General features: G+C 38.6%; 5 protein-coding genes and 1 pseudogene across 8 annotated transcripts; 5 read left to right on the forward strand and 1 right to left on the reverse strand.

Annotated features, from left to right (window-relative positions):
* The first annotated feature begins 85 nt into the window (after positions 1–85).
* LOC126604336 (probable plastid-lipid-associated protein 8, chloroplastic) lies at positions 86–2,007 on the forward strand. Its single transcript, XM_050271548.1, has 4 exons — positions 86–377; positions 920–1,043; positions 1,308–1,487; positions 1,614–2,007. The coding sequence occupies exons 1-4, from the start codon at positions 138–140 to the stop codon at positions 1,811–1,813; spliced, it is 744 nt and encodes a 247-aa protein (XP_050127505.1). The 5' UTR covers positions 86–137; the 3' UTR covers positions 1,814–2,007.
* Positions 2,008–2,164: 157 nt separating this feature from the next.
* Positions 2,165–2,910, reverse strand: LOC126604338 (uncharacterized). The gene is made up of 2 exons (XM_050271553.1): positions 2,727–2,910; positions 2,165–2,472 (listed from the first exon to the last, which is right to left on the reverse strand). Exons 1-2 carry the CDS (start codon positions 2,863–2,865, stop codon positions 2,228–2,230), a joined length of 384 nt encoding a protein of 127 aa, XP_050127510.1. The 5' UTR covers positions 2,866–2,910; the 3' UTR covers positions 2,165–2,227.
* A 145-nt stretch (positions 2,911–3,055) lies between these two features.
* LOC126604337 (putative RNA methyltransferase At5g10620) lies at positions 3,056–5,735 on the forward strand. 4 transcript variants are annotated; one of them, XM_050271552.1, is made up of 10 exons: positions 3,056–3,077; positions 3,172–3,207; positions 3,258–3,313; positions 3,653–3,712; positions 3,821–3,852; positions 4,364–4,506; positions 4,700–4,766; positions 5,005–5,082; positions 5,209–5,354; positions 5,437–5,735. In XM_050271552.1, exons 4-10 carry the CDS (start codon positions 3,658–3,660, stop codon positions 5,474–5,476), a joined length of 561 nt encoding a protein of 186 aa, XP_050127509.1. In that variant the 5' UTR covers positions 3,056–3,077; positions 3,172–3,207; positions 3,258–3,313; positions 3,653–3,657; the 3' UTR covers positions 5,477–5,735. The 4 variants fall into 4 exon arrangements, with proteins under 4 accessions (XP_050127509.1, XP_050127506.1, XP_050127507.1 ...); XM_050271549.1 differs by lacking the exon at positions 3,056–3,077 and having other exon boundaries at positions 3,099–3,313; positions 3,469–3,712; XM_050271550.1 differs by lacking the exon at positions 3,056–3,077 and having other exon boundaries at positions 3,101–3,313; positions 3,569–3,712.
* Positions 5,736–8,839: 3,104 nt separating this feature from the next.
* LOC126604333 (cryptochrome DASH, chloroplastic/mitochondrial) lies at positions 8,840–12,813 on the forward strand. The gene is made up of 13 exons (XM_050271546.1): positions 8,840–9,308; positions 9,725–9,864; positions 9,967–10,191; positions 10,287–10,412; positions 10,519–10,593; positions 10,741–10,857; positions 10,956–11,002; positions 11,116–11,192; positions 11,395–11,470; positions 11,603–11,672; positions 11,795–11,918; positions 12,171–12,220; positions 12,376–12,813. The coding sequence occupies exons 1-13, from the start codon at positions 8,891–8,893 to the stop codon at positions 12,595–12,597; spliced, it is 1,767 nt and encodes a 588-aa protein (XP_050127503.1). The 5' UTR covers positions 8,840–8,890; the 3' UTR covers positions 12,598–12,813.
* Positions 12,814–12,912: 99 nt separating this feature from the next.
* On the forward strand, positions 12,913–16,832 carry LOC126604334 (pentatricopeptide repeat-containing protein At5g24830-like; annotated as a pseudogene).
* Positions 16,833–17,738: 906 nt separating this feature from the next.
* LOC126604335 (uncharacterized protein At2g24330-like) lies at positions 17,739–21,135 on the forward strand. The gene is made up of 6 exons (XM_050271547.1): positions 17,739–17,998; positions 18,118–18,414; positions 18,636–18,780; positions 19,461–19,570; positions 19,996–20,419; positions 20,613–21,135. Exons 2-6 carry the CDS (start codon positions 18,148–18,150, stop codon positions 20,894–20,896), a joined length of 1,230 nt encoding a protein of 409 aa, XP_050127504.1. The 5' UTR covers positions 17,739–17,998; positions 18,118–18,147; the 3' UTR covers positions 20,897–21,135.
* Positions 21,136–22,546: the final 1,411 nt, after the last annotated feature.

Raw genomic sequence — 22,546 nt, forward strand, 5'->3', positions numbered from 1 at the left:
CCAATAGCCAAACCCAAACCGGGCCCCATCTCGATTCGCATTGCCTACGTGGCACCACCTCCCCCATCATCAGATAAGAGATAGCTGTGTAATCACTTCCTCCATCTTCCCCATTCGAAGCTCAGAGCTTACCTTCCATGGCCGCTGCCGTAGCCTCATCACTAGCCCTGTCAGCCTTCACCCTCAGAGGAGGCGCCGATCCCTCGAAACCCAAATTCCTCAACCTTTGCTCAAAGCCCACAAATTTGGCTTTGACCGTTGCACCCCAATCTCACAGTTGTCGGCGCAACTCTTTGAGAATATTGGCCTCTGTTTCCGTCTCCGATCCTGGAGTTCGTACCGGTCCCGAAGAGCTCTCTGCGTCTATTCTTTCCAAGGTACGGCCTTCACCCATCCCATATTTTAGTTTGTTTCTAATTTATTTAGTTTTGGATTCGTAATTTTTGTTTGGTAGCTGAGAAAATGTGATCCTATGTTTTACTTTGATGTTTTTGTGATTTTTTGTTTGGTTGCTGAAAAAATGTGATCCTATCTTTTAGTGTGTTTTTTCTGTTTTTTGTGATTTTGGGTTCGTTATATGTTGTTTGGTAGCTGAGAAAATGTGATCCCATATTTTAGTTTTTTCTGTTTTTGTTATATTGGGTTCGTAAGTTATTGTTTGGTAGCTGAGAAAATGTGTTGTTTACATAGATTCCGATATTGGGACAGTAACTTAGCTGAGAAAATTTCGTACTTTACTTTCTGCGATTGCTTCTTTGCTTTGAAATTGATATTAGTTTCTCGGTTTCCATGCTTTCGCTATGGAAAAATTTCAGGCTTATATTTGTAGATTAATATGATAGTATTTGCAGTTTGATTAGGGGGAGTTATGCAAAGTTTTTGAATACTTGGCTCATGAAATGTGAATTATGATAATTAGGTGACAAATTCGGATAGAGGAGTTCTGCTGAAAGAGGAACAACAAAAAGAGGTAGCTAAGGAGGCTGAAGAATTGCAGAACTACTGTGTTAGCGAACCAGTGAAATGCCCTCTCATTTTCGGAGGTAAATCCCGTTAAGGTGTGAACTTTATTTCTTGAGATGTGCGTCACATCCTAAATTGCCTTGATCTTTTTCATCATGTCGAGGGATTGCCTTCCACCTAAGTCATCGTAGTTTCATCGAAACCAGATTATCCAGCTCTCAAATCGTTACAGAAATCGTGTACGACCATTTGTTCAGTGCTAACAAAAACATGATATGCATTTCTCTGTTACTGTTGTTGGTGGGCATAGACTCGTATGATGAGTTAATCTAGTGCTTTCACAGACTGGGATGTGGTGTACTGCTCAGTGCCAACATCACCCGGGGGTGGCTACAGAAGTACGTTGGGGCGCCTTTTTTTTAAAACAAAGGAGATGATTCAAGTTATTGAAGCTCCTGACATTGTCAAGAACAAAGTCTCCTTCTCCGTTTTCGGGTTCCTGGATGGAGAAGTCTCTTTAACAGGTAGGCTGCTGAGGTTCTTCACGTAAACGTAAAACCAATGTTTGAAGTTTTTCTTGAATTTGTTCGTCACGCACTGTTCTTTTCTTTTTTGCATCATGTGTTAACTTCTCGTATCTGCATGAGCAGGAAAGTTGAAGGCTCTGGATGATAAGTGGATCCAAGTTATATTTGAGCCCCCAGAACTGAAGGTTGGAGCCTTGGATTTCAGGTACGGCGGTGAAAGCGAGGTTAAACTCCAGATTACATACATAGATGACAAGGTCAGGTTGGGGAAGGGCTCTAGAGGCTCTCTATTTGTTTTCCAGAGACGCGGTAGTTCCACCTAAAAAGACTATCGGTAGGCAAGAACCGTCCTCCCTGTAAAATGTAATGCTTCAGCGCTGTGCATCTCATCATCTTAACTTTCTAAGATGATTATCCATGTTACAAGTGTTCATAGTTTTTATCTTTGTGTGATGTTTTAACTCTGTTGAACATAAGGTCTAATGATCTATTAGGTTTACATAGTTACATTCGTGAATCTCCGAGTGATTTAGTGATTTAGTTAGCTTGTTTTTCAGATCAAGCGATAATCTACACTAATCTGCATTGACAGAAAGTGGCACGAGTTTGAACTCATAAAGCAATAGGTCGGAAAAAACTAAACACTTTCTCGAGGCCCAAGCAATAGAACACAATTCCAAGAAAAACAAAGTTTTATATCCACCTGATTGACAAAAATGAAGAACACGATGCTGTTGTTAACCAGGGCCTACTTTAGGAATGTCATAATGCTCACTCAGATTAGCCAGATACTGATTGAATTCCTGAACCCGATCGCGGTGCGATTTTCGAGCAATCTTGGAAAGCCTCTGGCGTTGAATCCTCTCTGTCTGCTCGAGGTACCGCCTCTCCGCCGGTGTCAGATGACCATAAGCAGAAGCAGCAGCCTGCATCGTGCCAATGCCGCCTTCGTTCTCAGCATCATCTGTCACTGCTTCTCCACCTATCACCCTCCAAACACACAAAAATTCAATTCTCCATTAGCAAAACCAGAATCACAACCTCTTAAATCCCAATTCGTTGAGGGGTTGTTTGGTATTCAAAAACATAAAATAAAATTCCGCTCCATAAAATTAGAGTAGTTTAAAATATCGATTTGTCACACTTCCGCTCTCTGGATTACATAATATTTTACACATTAGATTTAGGAAACAATAATAACCAACTAAAAAAAAAGATGGAAGGACAAGAACCAACCTGTGGAGGCCTCAGACAATTGGTGATCAAATGCGCTCTGTTTCTTCTTCTTCTTCTTTGAAATCGCACCGCCTTTGACGTCCAAGGCTTTGCCTTTCAGCTTCAGCTTCCCTACAACCACGTTATCGAACGCAGACATTTTGATTTGATCAATTGGTCGTCGAAATTCTGTGGAATACGGCAAATATATGCAGGGCCGTATGTTCCAGAAACTCCGCGATTTCTCTCTCGTCTTCCCAACCGAGCCTCTGCACAGAAAACGGGTATGGGCCTGTATCAATTGGTTTGGGCCTATTGTTATTAATGGGCCTCACTTAGTAAGCTCATTCCCTGCTCGTTTTTTCAGCAACCCAGAAACTCAATTCTCCTCCAACCCATCCAACCAAAAAAAAAAGAAAAAAGAAAAAAAAAACCAGAAGAGTTTCTCCTCCCCTGCTCGTTCTATCAGAAACTCGATTCTGCGTCTTCTGCTTCAAAAGCCGTCGTGAATTGCTAGAGAGAGAGAGAGAAGAGAGAGTTTCCATGTTTTAGTTCCGTTGGTGACCCTTTCTGGTGGGCACTGCCCAGTTGGATTTTTCAAGCTCAAGGTTGGTATTTTATCTAAGAATTTGGTGTCAAAATTTGGTATTTTCCATACCCAATTGCTAGTTTTTAACTTTTTACCAAGAATTCTACAGTGATTACTTGCAGCTATTTGATAAATTTTGGTCCTGAGATGTGTAGAATCTGTGCATGAATGCAGGATGCCAAGATTTTATCTCTCCTTTTTGTCTTGAATCATTGCATGGACTAAACAATGGAAATGTTCACATTTCTCAGTAGAATTTGTAATGCAATTGCAGTGTCCCTTTTTCGTGTTTTCGTTGTCATGGTGGTTTTTGTACAATTGTTGGAGCCACATGTAGTATTCTTTGTCTTTCTTTCAGTTGAAATGGTTGTCATGCTTAGTGCCCGTCTCCACATCGTTACCTCTGCTCTTCCTTCAGGTTATTTTTATCTCGAAAGCCTTGTAGCTACATTTATATTCTTCGTTAATCGTTATCTTATCTCAAACTTAGTCGATTTGTCAACTTGATTTTGCTTAAACTTTTCAGGTAGAGATTGTAAATACACAGGTCAAGCAGTGGTAAGGTCTCTCCAGCTCTTACTATAGTCTTTCTTACAACGTACGTACTTTTAAGTATTGATTTATGCATACAAAGCGGTAAACCAGATACCTACTACAGGACAAGCAGCTGGGAAGAAATGAAAAGAACGAGAATGGGTTTATCATTGTTAAATTTGTTGCATAGCGAAACAATCGGTTTTGTCTCCTGAACAAACTATCTATGTCTGACTTTTGTGACCCCACAATCCATCTATTGTTTTAGCAAGGATTTATCAGTTTGATCAATGATCTTGATTTTGTTGAATCCTTTTTAGTACTTCGTTAATTTGGTTTACATTTGTGTTCGGTTGAACCCATTTATCGTGTTAGAAATGAAGTATCAGTTTGCTTGATCATTTTGATTGTGTCAATCTTTTGAGCAATTGGCTTCTGTGTTTTGCATTATAAATTGGCAACAGATCATGACACCTGTTGGACCTCGAGTTACTAGGTTTTCTTTCTGATTTTAAGTGTTTTTTATTTTGGGCAGAGAGCACTTCCTATACGCATAATATCAGTAGGGAAGAAGAGATCACAAGGTGTACAACTCGTAGTGGATGAGTACATTGAAAAGCTTAAGCTCTACTGCAGCGTTGATGATGTTCACATACGGAACAACCCTAAAAATGCACAGTACTGGCCTTCTTATTTGATCTATGTCATCATAATCTTTGTACTTAACCTGAATAGATACATGTCTTTCTAAGATATGTAGAGGCCTTTTTCCTGCAATTATGGACATCGGACATATGAAGGAAATGTTCGCATTATGGGTTTACGGATCATATCTTATGTTTACAGCTCAGATTACTTACCCTTTGTGTAGTGATTCGAAGGCTCAGGTTGATCATGAAGACAGTGCAGTCATGGACCTTATAAGGTCCGATGATTGGGTACAGTCTGAGCACCCTTTTCTTAGATCATTATGCGGACTCAATTGTATTATCAAAGTGTTATGATCCCACATCGACTACACTTATGGGGGTGTAGGGGTTCTTAAGTCCTTGGGGTCCTCCCACCTATTGGACTAGTCATTTGGGTTGGGCTCTTCCCTTGGGCTTGAGTACCTAACATGGCTCAAAGATGTTATACTTGTTTCTATATTTTCATTTTGTAATCTTGTGCTTGCAGGTCGTGCTGTTGGATGAGCATGGGAAGGACATAGGGTCGGAGCAGATGGCAGAGTTGGTGGGGGATGCAGGGAATACAGTACGAATGATTTCTCATTTAGTATTTTCAAGAATGATTTTTCGAATTCTTCCATTCTTATGTATTTATGTTGCTGAAAAGAAGAGGTAAAGTTGAGTATAATAACTTAGGAACTTCTTCCTGTAGGGAGCTTCAAGACTATCCTTCTGCGTCGGTGGACCTTACGGCCATGGAAAACGATTGCGAGAACGTGCTGATGTTTCTATCAAGTTGTCTTCTATGGTTTTAAACCATCAAATTGCATTAGTTGTTCTTGTAGAACAACTTTATAGGTAAGAAGACTTTGTTCTGCTGGCTTCTATGGGTTTAAACCATCAAATAAGTAAATAACGCATGCTTATCCGTTGACTTCAGGTCATGGACTATTCTGAAAGGACAGAACTATCATCGGTAGCCTTTCATTTACTGGTCTGAACAGTGAACAATACCATCAGGTATTCCTTTCCTTTTTCATTACTACCTTTTTTTTATGTATACTACTGATGGTTTGGATAGAGGGACTTGACAATGACTTGTTGCATTACATCTGAGATTACATTAAAAAGACATTTTGAAAGTCCTTTGTTTCGTGTTGTAGTGCATTTGTAATGTTTTGTTAATCGATTTGTAGTGCTTGAGTACATTTTAGTGCTCTTGTAAGGCATTTTTAACAATTGACTCAAAAGTTCTTCGGTACTTTGAAAGACCCTCATCCAAACATAGGGTTAACAAACCTTGTGTACGTATAGTAAGTGTTAGGGGAGTAATTTATGCACTCCCCTTTTCACCTTCTTCACCCCTCTCCTTAATGCCCCTTTGATTCTTCTTTGATTTATTCGATCTAATGGCTTGGAATAAAAAAAAAAGGGAGTGTAGAAATCACTCTGCTAAGTGTGCTCGAACGGAAGAAATGCGAGACCAGGCTTATAAGTTACAAAGATGCCAAAAATAATACGATGATGATAAGAATTTGACGTTGAATGCTATGAATCAAAGAACAGAGTTCCAAGAAATCTTGGAAGATTTTACAGATGAATCTTGTCAGCAAGTTAAGATACGTAGAGAATAATGCAAAACAAAGGCTGCTGACTCGTGAATTTGGATTACCTTTGTCCTAGTAGAGTGGCCAACGTTGTGTGATTTTCTTCCCTTGTGCCTCAAGTATTGCAGTAAGCAAATTGGGAGATCACGAGCAATCGAGGGTAGCTCCCAAAAGCTGCTATTTAATATGTGATGCCATTCCTCAGAAACAGTGTGCCTTCCCAAGTGCTTTCGCAATTACAGGCACCTAATCACTGCAGTTTGGTTGTCAAGTTCTTCAATGTTTCGTTACTGACTCAATAACGGTTTTCGTGACCCTCGTGGCAGTGAAATCTTCAGAAACATAAACCCGAATTCGAAGATCAAATTACTGTTTCGCTTCACCATTGTTGTAAAGGAGTTGAGCGAGGGTCGTCTTACCAATCCCGACCATGCCTTCGATTGTCGTTAGACAACAATATTCTCATTAACGCTTCTTTATCTTTCATTTGAAGTATAAATAATATGCCAAATATGTTCTCCGCCCCTCCTATAAGCATCATGGTTTTTTCCTCTCCACTAAACTTTAATGAGGGCAGCTGCCCCTAGTGAGCGTTGGCCGACTCCGCCCCTGGATCAGATTGTTTCCTCCTAAAATTTTTGGATCGAATTAAAAAAAAATTAATTTAGAATTTTTGAAATCGGATAAATTTTAAAATTTTTAAACCGAAAGCTTCCCCATAACTGTTGGGTTACATCGAGGCTCATCCTTAAGTCCTTACCTTTTTGCATTATTAATGGATGAGTTAACGGGACATATTCAAGATGATATTCCTTGGTGTATGCTTTTCGCAAACGATATAGTGTTGATAGATGAAACTCATGAAGGGGTAAATGCGAAGCTTAACCTTTGGAGAAAAGTGTTGGAATCTAAAGGTCTTCGCCTAAGCTGATCAAAGATAGAATATATAGAGTGCAAATGGAGGCCAAAATGAGTTAGGGGTAAGGATCGGAGATTAGGAAGTACCAAATAGCGATCGTTTTCGCTACCTAGGATCTATCTTGCAAAAGAATGAAAAATTAGATGGAGACGTCAACCATAGAATACAAGTTGGATGGATAAAATGGAAGAGTGCATCCAGCGTGTTGTGTGACCGCCGTATGCCACTGAAGCTCAAGGGAAAAATTTTATAGGACATCAATAAGGCCGGCGATGCTGTATGGCATGGAATGTTGGGCGGTGAAGCATCAACATGTATATAAGATGAGTGTAGCAGAGATGATGATGTTTCGTTGGATGTGTGGGCACATAAGAAAATATAAGATTAGGAATGAGGATATCTGAGGTAAAGTAGGAATAGCCGAAATTGAAGGAAAAATGAGAGAAAATCGGTTACGGTGGTTTGGACATGTGCAAAGAAGGCCTACTGATGCTCTGGTTAGAAGATGGGACTACATGACAGAGGTATAGGGCCGAAGGGGTAGAGGAAGACTTAGGAAAACTTTGGAAGATACTTTAAGAAAAGACTTAGAATACTTGGATCTAACGGAGGACATGACACATAACCGAGTGCAATGGTATTCTAGGATTTATATAGCCGACCCCACTTAGTGGGAAAAAACTTTGTTGTTGTTGGATAAATTTTAAAATTTTCAGAGCATAATTTGGAAATTCATATATTTTACAAGGTTCTTGATATTCCAAATTTTTTTGTGTGTGCAATTTATTGCTTTTTCTTAATATTTGGTATAAACTTGTACATAAACCCAATTAATTTTGTATTATATTATCTATTTATCATTTTAAGTTGAATATTTTGGATATTCCCCTAAAAGATGATATCATCTACAATTCTATATATGTACCAACTTGGATTGTGGTTAATAAAAAAAAAAAAAAAAACTTCATATTTGGGAAAATTTCAAGATCTGTATGTGAAAAAGAGAAATATAACCTCCATATGCATAAGGGGCATTTTTATATTTTTAGTTTGGTTTTGCCGGCTCTGCTCTAAAATTTATTTTATTTATTTATTTTATAATTTGTTTTTCTTTGAACTATAACTCAAGTAATAACAATCCATTTAGATTTCGATCCCTTATTAAAACAACTGTAAACATATAAATTAGCTTTGTAGCAAGAGTTTTTATACAAGGGTCCATTTATATCTCAAATAATAAAAAATAATTTTATTTCAAATTTCGGATATGATTTTTAATCAGTCTCGTTGTACCACGTTTCATTAAATAAGAAATTACAACCCAAAGTATTTGAGAAAATATAAAATGGTGGTGTAAGGTGGAAGATAATGATAAGATATTTATAGAAAAATTAATTTTTTTTTTAAATTTTTTTTATTAATTGTTTACATTTTTTTATTTTTATTTTTACATTTTTTATTAATTTTATAATGTGATTGACGTGAGCCGTGCATCATGTGATCTCAGGCTCTAGGGCCACCAATTCAAGACAGGCCTCTTACTCAGGCCTCCCCGAGCCCAGTCACCCGCATGGGCTAGAGCTGCTAGTTCGGAGAATTGGGGTGGAGCAACAGCTGGTCCACCGGGCTATTGAATACGGTGGAGCTGCCCTTATGGGTGCAAAAGAAACTGGATTTAGCCGTAGAATTTAGTTTGCCGCCATAAATAACGGACCAAACGGTAGGTTTGAAAGCAAACCAAGTCAGCGTCTCTTTCCCTCCTTTGGCCTCCAAACCTCCACGTTTCAAATCCAACTCTATGCACACGTGTCAGCAACCCCACTGCTCAAAACTCTCTCCCCTTCGAGCTCAAAACTCGGCAATGGCAGATGGCATATCTTCACTCCTGGCTCGCACCCCACTGTCTGAAAAAGCTCATCATTCGCCCATTATTCCCAAATCCAAAACCCACGATTTCAACCGAAAGACTCAATCTTTTCCGACCCATGAGTTCCTCCTCCAGCTCCAAACCCGAATCGCCCGCCGCGGTCTCCCAGGTTCCGGGTCTGGACCCGGTGGAAATGGAGCGAGTTGCGGACCAAACGCTGCAGAGGTACTCGGCCTCCTCCTCTGCCAAGAGAAACGGCAGAGGTGTGGCCGTCGTTTGGTTCAGGAACGACCTCAGATTGCTGGACAATGAGGCTCTTTACAAAGCTTGGGTTTCGTCCCAGGAGGTTCTGGCTGTCTATTGTGTTGATCCTAGGATTTTTGGTTCTACCCATTACTTTGGTTTTCCCAAAACTGGAGGTACCAATCTTGTTTTGTTGAAATTTACATTATCCGTACGCTTTTCGTCAGTAATTCCAGTGATCGTCACACCGCCATGTAATGTTACTATGTTACATTGTGCTTCTGTTTCTTAAAGTTAATAATAGTCTATGTCGATGAAGATTAACCATGTGGATTAGTAACATTACGTGACAAGGTGCGCGATAATGTCACATGTAAAAATCTCTCCACATTTTAGTTTGGTTTTACATAATTGTTGGTGTTTAGAGAATTTTGGCTTGTTAACTACAGTGGGCTTTGAATTTTTTTCTCGATGTTTTGGCAGTATATTTTTGTCTACCTCCTAATTTCGTAGATTATTTTGGTGTTGTATAATCTAAATGGGACATAGAACGTTGCTAATTGAGATCTTGGAAAATGTTGTTGTTTGGCAGCGTTGCGAGCACAATTTCTGATCGAGTGTTTGGCTGACTTGAAGAAGAATCTGATGAAGCGAGGTCTTAACTTGCTAATTCAACATGGGAAGCCCGAGGAGATTCTCCCTGATCTTGCAAAAGCTTTTGGAGCTCACACAGTTAAGTGATTTCCACACTATTTGATTAGCATAATGAGCTTGTTATGATTTTTCAACTTATTAAAGCAGTAGTGTGTTGGTATGTAATCTAATCCTATTTAGGTATATGCCCAAAAAGAAACTTGCAGTGAGGAGTTAAATGTCGAAAGATTGGTCAGCAAAGGTTTGCAACGAGTGGCGTTGCCATCATCTTCAGTGGAATCCTCTAAGCCCGGTTCTGTAAACAATCCTAAGTTACAACTTATTTGGGGCACCACTATGTACCATATAGACGACCTCCCGTTTGATACCAGCAGCCTACCGGACGTGTATACTCAATTTCGCAAGGTATGGAGATTGCTTTCTGGCTGGTTTCAGTTCAATCAATATCTGGGGGAGGTTTTCTCCACTAACTATGTTTGTTGATGATACCTAATTTGCAGTCTGTTGAAGCCAAATGCACAGTTCGTGGCTGCATCAAAATTCCAGCTTCTCTTGGTCCACCCCCTAGTGTTGAAGACTGGGGATGTGTTCCTTCATTAGATCAGTTTGGACTTCAATCTTCAATTGTAAGTTATTCCAATATATACTTACAGCGATACATATTGTCTGATATAGACTCTGAGAATTGAAAATGATCATTTTTCCCTTTTTTCCGCCTCCATCTCGATGTAGGTAAGTAAAGGAATGAAGTTTGTCGGGGGCGAAAGTGCCGCATTGGGCAGAGTGCACGAGTATTTCTGGAAGAAGGCAAGATAAAGTCATTTGTTATGCATATTGATGCTCCAAAAAACTTCCATGTAGTTTCTCTTTATTTTAACACATTCCATAATATAACGGAACACTGGTAAGAGTAATTTGGTCGTCTATCTTATTCTCATGAACGTTCACGTGCAGGATTTGGTAAAGATATATAAACACACCAGAAACGGAATGTTAGGACCTGATTATTCAACAAAATTTTCTCCATGGCTTGCTTCCGGAAGCCTTTCTCCCCGTTTCATATATGAAGAGGTTGAAATTCTTGATTATTTTCTTACGTTCATTACATGACGACATGACATTGAGCCAACTTAGACTAATTTTGCATGGTATCTAATTGATTTCTTAAGGTGAAGAGGTATGAAAAAGAAAGGGAAGCAAATGATTCCACATACTGGTAATTCTCAATCTCTCCCTCGGTTTCCATGAACTAGAATGCAGTTATTTGGATGAGAAATGGACTGTCACTTTTGTTTATCCCGTTGATTTAATCTTTGTTTAACATGACAGGGTATTGTTTGAACTGATATGGAGGGATTACTTCAGGTTTCTATCAGCAAAATGCGGGAATTCCCTTTTCCATTTGGGTAAAGATTAAATTCTTATTTGATTACTTTAATATTCAGTCACGCCGAAGTATAATATTCAATCATGCCGAAGTTTAAGGCCGAAAAAGTTTGTTGCTGTGTAGCACTCATGGAGCCACTTAGACGTATCAGTGCAAAGATTTCAATTATCGCTACTTCTGTTTCATTAGTAGTCGTGTTTTTAACTTTGGTCCCTTTAAAGGTGGCCCAAGAAAGGTGGAGCATAGATGGAGCCAGGAAAAGACTTTATTTGAATCCTGGAGAGATGGTCATACGGGGTACAATACTTTTCCCGACAGTTGTAGAATTAAGCCACCATAATCTTAAAAAATGTTAAATCAAGCACTTGTTCTCTACTGGTGTTTGGTTCTCGCTCTGTTGTTGATATACAGAACTTGTTAAACCTCTAGGTATCCACTTATAGACGCTAATATGAAGGAGCTGTCGACCACTGGATTCATGTCAAATCGAGGAAGGCAGGTAATTCTAAAGTAAACTGTCACTATTAATGGAATAAAACTTCTTGTCTTGATCTCGATGTCATATTTCCCGGGAACATGGGACATAGAAGGTTTACTAATACTTCATCTACTATTCTACAGATTGTATGTTCCTTTCTAGTTCGTGATATGGGCATTGACTGGCGCATGGGAGCTGAATGGTTCGAGACATGTCTTTTGGATTATGACCCTTGTTCCAATTATGGGAATTGGACCTATGGAGCAGGTGATTTCACATTCATCTTTTTATTCAATTCAATGTATGCATGTTTCTCTGAAAAGCATAAGTATGCCTCCATGTCGACTTTCTTCTTTAGCTGCAAGTCACAGAGAATACTTTTACTCGGGATTGTTTAATAAGAATATGGAATTTTGACGATGTTGAGGAGGATTATATAAGCTAGTAACAAAGGATTCTCTTAACCTTGGAAATGAAGGTTTACTAACCAAATTTTCGTCGTTGGTTCATCTTGTTAAGGTGTTGGAAATGACCCCAGAGAAGATCGTTACTTCAGTATTCCGAAACAAGTGAGTACATTAATCCATTGTCTCCTTTTAATTTCTTAAAACAAGACCCAACTTTGAATGACAAATTGCACAGTGCAAAGTTCTTCACAAATTTTTATTACAAATAGTTTTTTGGAAGCATCGTACCGAAGATGTGTGTTTTTTGCCTTTTGTAGGCGCAGAATTATGATCCTGATGGCGAGTATGTGGCATATTGGCTTCCGCAATTACGATCGCTTCCGAAAGATAGACGGAACTTTCCCGGAATGGCATATATCAAGCCGGTTGTACCTCTCAAGTTTGGAAATGCCGGTAGTAGGCACCAGAACCAGGACAGGGGCTCGGCTGCTGGAGGCGCAAATTTTGGAGGAAGACAGCCACGGGGGCAAAGGAGATAAATCTGGGAAGAAGAAAAAAAAAAACTATGTAACACTTTATCCAGTTAGAAATAAAGAATTTAGGAAAAATTCAGAATTCTCTATCTCACAAACTTCGAAATACTTTGTTTTTCTCCATAAATGATATTCTATTTTTTATACGCTTATATTGGGAGAGGAGAATTTGAAAGCATGATTCTCAGTATCAATAAACGGTCTTAATCACTTTCTTTACAACGATATTTTACTTTAAATTAATTTAGCATAATCTTTGTTTATTTGTATTTTTTACGAATGAGCGATTGAGATTTATCTTGTAAAAAACATAGGGGAGAATTGTAAGCTCCAATGAGATTTGGGCTTTGACATCTCAGGCCCATACTGATTTGAGACCCGTATTATTCGAGCCTGGTTGGCACTCCGGCCCGCCCCGATCTGTACATTCGGGGTCTTCAGTCGTCAACAGAATATGTGCCATTTGGATCCGCTTCCGAAAACTGACTCCGTCCGGAGCTTAACGCCCCTCAGGAGAAAACCAATCCGAGGCAGAGCCAGCCTCAGTCTCAAACCGTCAGCAACGGAGTCAAGGAAGAAGAAGTAGCAGCAGAAGCTGCAGAACAAAACACTCCCCACCTCGTCTTCTTCTTCTTCCTCAAAATCCTTCAAGTTCTTCACAGGAAGCCTGCAATGGCAGTCAGTCCACAATCCCTAATATTTCACTAATTTAATTATATATATATATATGTATATGTTTTTATACCGACAATTGTTTATTTGACTGTTTGTTTGGGTTTTGCAGCTTGTCATTGCGTGCGGAGAATCGTCGCCGTCCCACATTGCCCTTCTGAGTTGCTTGAATCGAACCCTCGACTCCATCAAGCACAACATTGCTCGCATTTTTGTCTACATTTTGTGCTGCCAAGCTAACAACGCCAGGTAACTCATCAGTTTTTTGTCTTACTCATAGTCGGCTGTTGGGTTGCTGAGAATATTGAGTAGAAAAGAGGAAGAAAAAGCCTGAAGATTTGATGGAGATGCTTTTGTTTCTTGCCATTTTCTAGTTATATTCTTGATTTTCTGTTTGGTTGCTGAGAAAAAGCTGAGTGGAAAAGTGGACATGAAAACTAAGCAGTTAATGCACTGGGTATTAGTTATTACTAGAAACCTTATGGTGCTCTCAAATGTTGGAAATTTAGGGGTAAGGATCTACTTCCAACTACTTTTGAAGATTTCATGAAAAAATGGGATGAGAATTACCATTTGAGTGCTCAACGTTGGTTCAAAGAGGAAGAATTCCGACGGTGAACAAGATCCATACGCAGTTTTCAATGCGTTGGATGCAATGTTGAAGGACAGTTTGGAACGTCTGAAAACAATGAGGTCAGTTTTCGGTCGTTGTAGTCTTTAGGATCAAATTCACAATCTTGTTTGATAACCAGGGGACTAGTGCTCAAGGATTGATACATATTTTGTACGTCATATTCCATTACATGCTTTTGTTGACTATGTGAAAAATTGCAGGGAAAGCATATCAATGGCAGAGATAGGCTTTATAAGTTGCGCTTCTAAAGTTAACTACATGGATCACATGGGCATCATAAGGTTTTTATGCATGGATGGTAAGTTGGGAACAGCTTTTTGGCTTCGGAGAAAAATCACTAGGAAAGGCTTTGTTCCTGATGTTTTGACGCACAATTATCTTTTAAATGGACTGTGTAAAACTGGTCACTTGGAGAAGGCAGATTGGCTAATTAGAGAGATGTTAGAAATGGGCCCTCCTCCCAATTGCGCCACGTACAACACATTTATTAAGGGTTATTGCCTTCTTGATGATGTGGATAAAGCTCTTTATCTTTTCTCTACAATTAGTAACATTGGTATTAGTCCGAATAGGGTCACTTGCAACATACTTGTACATGCATTGTGCAAGAGAGGTCTTATGGAGAGTGTGAAGAAGCTTCTTAACAAGATATTAGATGATGATTATGACAAGACACCATCAGATTTAATTACCTCAACTACACTTATGGATGGTTATCTTAAAAACGGAAATATGGCTCAGGCACTTCGTATTTGGGATAACATGGTCCAAATGAATACCCAAGTAGATGTCGTTGCATATAATGTTCTCATCAATGGATTTTGTTTGAGTCGAGACATGAACCTTGCTTATGGTTCCCTTTGTGAAATGATCAAAAGAGGATTGCTTCCTAATGTTATTACTTTTAATACACTTATAAGTGGTCTTTGCAAAGAAGGAAAATTAGAGGAGGCTTGCTACGTCCATGAAAGTATGTCAAAAATGGGAGTTACTCCAAATGATGTTTCATACAAAATAATTGTTCAGGGCCTGTGTATTAAAGGAGAAGTTTTCAGAGCTAACAAGTTTCTTCTTCGTATGCTAGAAAAGTCAATGGCGCCTGAGCCTCTACTATGGAATTGTATTATTGATTGTTATGGAAGATATGGGGATCTTAGTGCTGCACTCTCTGTCAAGGATCATATGTTCGCTTCTGGTGTTCAACCAAATGTGTATACTTACAATGCGTTGATCCATGCACAAGTAAAGGGAGGAAACATTGATCGTGCTCTTGCTTTCAAAAAGGAAATGCTTATGTCTGGTCTTTGTCCTGATGTGGTCACTTATAATTTGTTGATAGGTGCTGCTTGTAAGTTAGGGCACATTCTTTTTGCATTCCGGTTATATGATGAAATGCTGACAATAGGATTTTATCCAGATATATTTACTTACACTGCACTAATCAGAGAGCACTGCTTGAGAGGTAACATGAAGGAGGCAGAAGAGCTTTTTATGAAGATACAGGAATCTGGTTTAACTATCGATTATGTTCCATATTGTATACTTTTCAAGGAGTACTGCTAAATTAAGGAGCCTGACATGGCATTTGGTGTTTACCAGAAGTGGCTGAGAAGGGGTTGTGAGTTATCCTCCTTAAACTCAGATCATGCATCGAGCATGTTGGAACATTGCCGTTTTGGCATGCAAGTCAAATTACTTGGATCTAAATCCATAGAATCCATTCTGGTAATGGCATTTTTCTACTTGTGGCAAATGGGAATCTTTTGTTTGCTTTTCTAGAAGGTATGTGTTTCTACAAATGCTCCATTACAATTTGAGTGATACTTTTGTACGTTTTTGTGTATCAATTAAGACTTTTTGGTAATTATGGTCAATGGAAAGCTGGACAAAGAAGTTTGTGTCCTTTTACTAGACTACTAACATTCAAAGACGTATGTCTAGTTGGGTGTTGAGTTAAAACTTGATACCTTATGTTGGGATGGATAAGAAAGTTCTTGGTCAAGTCTAGTCGTCATCAGCTCAGGGCTTCAAAACTTTTCATTTTATAATTTTGCGAGTTAAATCATCACTGACTGTTCTTTGCAAAAATCTTACAGGATCAAAGCAGTCTTCAGCTTGACGGTCCTGCTCCTAAAACTTGGGGCCAGATCTGATCATTCCTTTCATGGAAATCAGGATGCTTTAATATACTTGTGAATATTGGATGAGCCCAACATCCTACAATTTTGACCACCATTATAATGACAAATCCTGACGCAATGGAGTATATTCAACCGGACTTTGGCATGAATGCTTCACCTATAGTTGTTCAGGTTGGTTCATTCAATCAATTTCCTACCAACTTATATTCATCTTACCTGATACATGACTTTCAGATTTCTTATTATATAGTCATACTTCTTGTAATGCTTCATAAGCATTTTACGTTATTTAGGGATAAGTGTCCAGTTTTATTGAGCCAAAACGTATCTGAATTAGTCTGTGCAATTTTATTGAGAATTATTTGTGTTTAAAACTTAAAGATAACATGACCGAACTCACACATGTAATGAGAACAAGATCGTTCTTTTGAATGGTTTATTTTCACGATGTAATGAGAACAAGATCGTTCTTTTGAATGCTTTATTTTCACGTGCAGATGATATGCCGTATATACAAGAGGTGGATACAGGATTGATTGCCTACATGCACAGTCCGCCCTTCTTTCATTTTTTATTCATCGTTATTCAATACCCTGTAATTCTTCCAGTTTGGGAGGCTATAGATTCCATATAATCCCTTCTGATTATTGGCAGTTTCTGCTTGTGGAAGAAAAACTTTGCAGGTTGGAAAATTACCGCGAAGTACTAGATTTTTGCGTTAAACTTTTCGCTCTTCATAGTAGAGAGACTAACATATTGATCTCAAGTGTTCATAACCATGAGATTCTGAGTCATCCTTGCATAATTCTGAAGAAAACCAAGAGGCGATGGGAGCGGTGAAATGGGAATCGGCAGTCGCTCCCGTGATAGTCAACCTTATTCCTTGGTAAAACTTTTAACAAACCCTTTATGCTAAGCTTTGTGTCCTTCCGAAGGTAAGAAAAGGAACCTGAAATGCTTTCTTTTGGAAAACGATTTCCTGGCTTCTTTGTTGTAGGATCTCAAAAGTAAGATTCTTTTCCTTTCCTTCCTTCACAAGTTACCAAGTGGGTAGGGTTATCAATCTCGTCCAGACATATCGTGCATTTACTAACACATAATAAATCAAAAGTGAGTCTAACTTGCAAAATAACTTCTCTCACGTTATACCATCAACGAGGGCTTAGGAGATGAAATTTATCCCATACCTGAAGGTGTTATACTTATATCATTGGCTATCTTTCGATATAAGGGTGGTGTTATTCATACACTAATTTGTAATTTTCACACACCATTTTTCATTTTTCGACTGTCGAATTGAATAAATTAAAGAAGATTAATATATAATAATTAACAAGGGTATGTGAGAAATAGAAATGAGTGTGAATGACACTACTCTATTATTAATGCATGTTTAAAAGGATAAAAAATATTTGATTAAAGAAAAAGGACAAACAATTTTACCCTAAAAAAATAACAAAGAATTTAAAAATTAGTTAATTATGTGGATAGGTGGTTGGGTAGGTTGCCAAATAGACTTTTTGGCGGGGGTGTTTTATTAAGGTCCAGCTCAGCGCGGTTGGAGATCTGGCCAGGGGGTCGGTCGTGAATCCAACGAACAGGATCCCCGCGGTCCGATGTGGGTCCCACTCACCGTGTTATCCGGCCCCGCGTAGGCATTCGTGTGGTGCGTCTAATTGAATAGTGCGTGGAAAAAAAACCCAGAACACAACGAAAGCAACCAAAAAATAAAAAAAAAAACACCCCATTTGTGAAGGCGCCCTTTCTCTCCTCCTTTTCCCTCGACACTCTCACTCCATCGCCGATACTCTCTCTCTCTCTCTCTTCATCGATCAGAGCTCTGCGTTGCGTCGCTCTCACGGACTTCTCTTCCTTTATCGATTTCCATCATTACCCCCAACACCCAGAAAGAAGTTCCATCGATTCAACCTTCTCCCGATCCGCCATCGCCATTTTCAAGGTCCTCCTCCTCTCTCTCTCCCACAACTCTCATAATCTTCCGGATCTGAGTTCATCTCTGTATTTTGCATAATCGATGTTTGATTTGCTATTCGCTTTCAATTTGTTATTTTATTATAGAAAGAGATAGAGAATCCGAAAATTGGTGAAATGGCGGAGGATAAAGCCGTCGGAGGAGAAGGCAACAAGAAGGACGCTGCTGCGGCGGCTGCAGCGCCTGCGGTTGCGAAGAAGAAGCGCCAGGGAATTTTGTCCAGAATGTTCAGTGGGATCTTCCGACTACACGGCGACGATTTCGAGAAGCGGCTTCAGTACATTTCGAAAGAGGAAGCCACTGTCCTCGCTAGAATGCAGAGGCGGTCCATTACTTGGAGGCGCATGGCCAGAAATCTCATTCTCTTCTCCGTCTTCTTTGAGGTAATTGAAAATCTCTTGCTTTGCTTAATTAATCGTGTTATTATAGTAAAACCCATTAATTAGGGCTTTGTTAAAAATTCTTATTTTTCATGCCAATGTCCAATAAAAGTCTTGATAATGCACCATAACAATTGTCAAGTTTCTTCTTGGAATATAGAGTTTTTCAAGTGTGATGGTATCAGAGAAGAATGCTGGGTTTTGCTTACTTTTGTCAATTTCAGGTTATTGCAATTGCTTATGCTATAGTAACGACGAGAGCGACGGATTTAGATTGGAAGATGAGGACATTTCGTATTCTGCCCATGTTTCTTTTGCCTGCTATATCTTCTGTTACTTATTCAGCGTTTATGAGCTTCACAAAGATGCGTGAGTGTCTAACTAGAACTTTTCCGCTTGCTTACTCTTTTTATGTTCATGTGGTCATATCTGGAACACTTGTTTTGCAAAGGTGTCTGGTTTCCGTGCTTATGGTAGAATTTCAGGTTGTGTATTAGTTAGAACTTATCCTTGCATTGGTGGCTTCTGACTTTGTTTATTGAGTTTTTTAAGCCTCGTCATATATTCTTAGTGCACATGGTGTGTAGCTTCTCATCATAAGGCATTTAGAGCAGGGAAAATGTATTCACAGAGTTCAAAGTTCAGTACTGTTTCAATTTGTACATATATCATGCCCGTCTTGATTTTCTTGATATGTTGCTTTTGTAAATTATGTATGTTGTGAGTCTATTTATCAGCATTCATGCATGTCTGTATCGTATGAAGTCCATATTGAAGTATGAAACGTATGGGTTTAGGAGCTTAGTGCCATGTTGGTACTGTAATGGATCATTAACAGAAGGCTAGAAACTAGAAGTACAATGTTCTCATTAGTTTATTACTGTTGATTAAAATGTCTGGTGAATAATTTTGATCATTCGTATATGAACCCATCTATTTCCATAACTCCATTTTCCAAATAGGATGCTGCAACTAAGTGGAGGGTACTTGTCTAATGTTGATGCGCCAATATGCGTCAGCAATTTGATACCATATGTTTCAATGTATAGGAGATCGCAAGGACACCAAAACCCTGGAAAGGCTTCGGGCTGAAAGGCAAGCAAAAATTGATGAACTTAAAGAGAGGACGAATTATTACAGTACTCAACAACTGATTCAGGTAATGGTTTGAAGAGAGTTTTGTTGCTATATTGCATTCATTGTATGTATTTATGTCTCATTACTGCATTCTCTTTGGTATTTTCTGTTAACTTGTTGAATTTTTATCAGGCGAATTGGGTAGATCATGATGCATGTTTACCCTTGCATCTCATATTATCTCATTTGATGGTTTGAATGGATAGAGTTTCTTAAATGTTATTGCAAATACTGTTTGGAAGAATTTCTGGAGATCATGTGCATTAATTGAAAATTTGTGAGACAAAGGCATCCTCAGATCAATGATTGTACCCCTTTGCTCGATTTTATTTAACTTATCTATGTTTTTGGGGAACTCATTGGTTTGTGTTTGAATAATGGTAGATGTACCATGGTTGTCTTTATATGTTGTCTTCGTATATGCTTAAGTTATGTTCTTTTATGCAGAGATATGATCCTGACCCAGCAGCAAAGGCAGCTGCTGCAACTGTCCTGGCATCAAAGCTGGGTACAGATTCAGGCTTGAAGTTTTTTGTGGGAGATGAAACTAAGGGTAATGTCTCAACAGGGAAAAGCCATGATGTTGAACTTGTCCATTCTGGTGAACTTCGAAACCGTAAACCAGTACACACCAGATCTAATAGTACAGGGAGTGTTCCACTGAATCCTCTTGAAGAAGAGACACCTCGTTCTGCAAGGTCCGACGGTGCTCAGACTTCTGAGTATAATCAGCTAGTTGTTAGTCATCATAATCCTCAAGGATCATCTCCACAGGATGGAGGATGGATTGCTCGGATTGCAGCATTACTTGTGGGTGAGGATCCAACACAGTCTTATGCGCTCATATGTGGCAACTGTCATATGCACAATGGTAAGTTATCAACACCTGAATCCTAGTACTGTTACTTCTTTTATGTTTTTATTAAGCAAGTGAAGTAAAGTCATGATTAGAACCGAAAGTTAAGTTCAAATCATTGTGCAGACTCATGTACTCTCCTCAGTGTTTGTTTTCTTTCATTCTTTTGGTTGAATCTAACATCGGTCATATGTTTCTCTCTTTGCAGGGCTTGCTAAGAAGGAAGATTTCCCTTACATCACTTATTTTTGCCCGCACTGTCACGCCTTAAATCAGCCAAAACATCTGGAAGGGAGTACTTCTGGTTCTAACACCCCTAGTTTGGGCAATTTGGGAGCAGGGGTCATCGGTGAGCCGACAAAGCAAGCAAGTGATTCCCTGGATGACAGTGTACTCACAAGTACCAGCCCGGTCAAAGCTGGTTCAGAGATTGAGGAAGTAACCGAAGGGCCTGCATTGGCCGATACAGTTCGTTTAGAAAAACATGAGTAGGGTTAAGATGTTCTTTTCTTCGATCTGGCCTTGTTTTCCCCTTGTAGGTTTCTGCTGGTGGATTTATATATGATTGTTGTGTTACTCATGTACAAGAAAATGTCAGAGGTGCCTTGCCAGAAACTTTCCGGGCTTTAAGGTCATAGAATACGCAGATTGGTTGTAACTTCGAGGCTTTATGATCGTACAACACGCGGATTGATTGTAATTTTGTGCATCTTTGAGCTTTCATTTTGTTATTTTCTTATCTTGTTCAATTGTTGGAGCTGCTATACAGTTAGGGTTCATATACAGACCAAATTCAAACTTTAGTGCTACTGCAAGTGATACAAAAGAGTCTTGCTTGAGTGGTGAGGTTTTGCTACATTTTATTTGTTTATTATTATTATTATTATTTTGATTTAGGGGAGGATGAGAAAGTACTTTTACCGCTAGGTTTCTCTCTTCGTTTTTTCTTTTATTTTTTTTAATTATATTTTTAACCAAAATATTCCTTTGTTGAATAGGGCAAAAACTTGAACTACGCCAATACGTACTTTTAAAAAAAGGTAAATTCAAGTCATGTTTTACTTTAAATTATAAAATGTAAGTGAGAGGATTCAAACTCGGGTATATAGAGTCAACACATTTGCTCTAATTAATTTGGCTGCCCGTATGTATGCATTGTAAGCTATATGTTAAAAATGAAAACCTTGTTAAGTAAAAGGAATGCTCTTTTTCTTTGGAGTGTCAATAATAACTCAATCTATGAAATTATAGGGTTAACATGCATTTTTGTTCGGAATGAGAAATGACATTATTCCAATTTCTAATTGTCTTTCTGTCCTGTGTTTGAATTGGTGCAACTTTATGTGTCATATAATTAACGTATTTTCAAGAAATGTGAATGACAAATCCAACGGGCACATGGGTTTTAAATTTAGCACTTCATGATTTTCTCATTTCCAATAAAGTTATGTATTTCTAAAAAATGAATATAACAAGCATGGAAATATATTAAATTCATTCATAAGACTTGTTCTTACAAATCGACCATTAATTATGAAAAGCTTTCGTAGGAATATAATTCATAAATTGCCCAAAAAAAAAATATAATCTCGTATCCTTCTCGACCCGTCCTTCCTTGAAACGAACACTATTCTAAAAAATGTTCATACCACCACCATTTAGTAGTACGGTTTAATGATGTTCCTTTCTACTTGTAATTGAATGGATTTAGGTTCGATCGTTGTAACTTTTTATTGTTAAACCGTTGTGTGGCTCGAATAAGCCAATTCATTTGGGACCCTACGAATCCACTCTTTTTCCTATTCAAAGAACAGCATGTGTTTTCACATCGAGAATTCATTGCAGATGAAGAGATGTCAACGGATATTTTACTTCCCAAACAGATCTTCCTACATCTATATATAAACGCTAGTTTATCAAGGATACGCAAGGAAGGTACTTCGAATTATTAATTCCTCGCCATAGATGGTTTAGAACCAATAGTTCATTATCTAATGGATTTTTTTGTTCTAATACTCCATCCGAGAGTTATCAGTTCTTATCAAAGTTGTTCCTATCTAACGGGACGCTATTGGATCAAACGACAAAGACGTTGTTGAGAAAAATATGGCTTTTCCCAAATGAAATGAAAATTGGATTCAT

Source organism: Malus sylvestris, chromosome 15 (genome assembly GCF_916048215.2).
Source record: "Malus sylvestris chromosome 15, drMalSylv7.2, whole genome shotgun sequence".
Taxonomy (NCBI): Eukaryota; Viridiplantae; Streptophyta; class Magnoliopsida; order Rosales; family Rosaceae; genus Malus; species Malus sylvestris.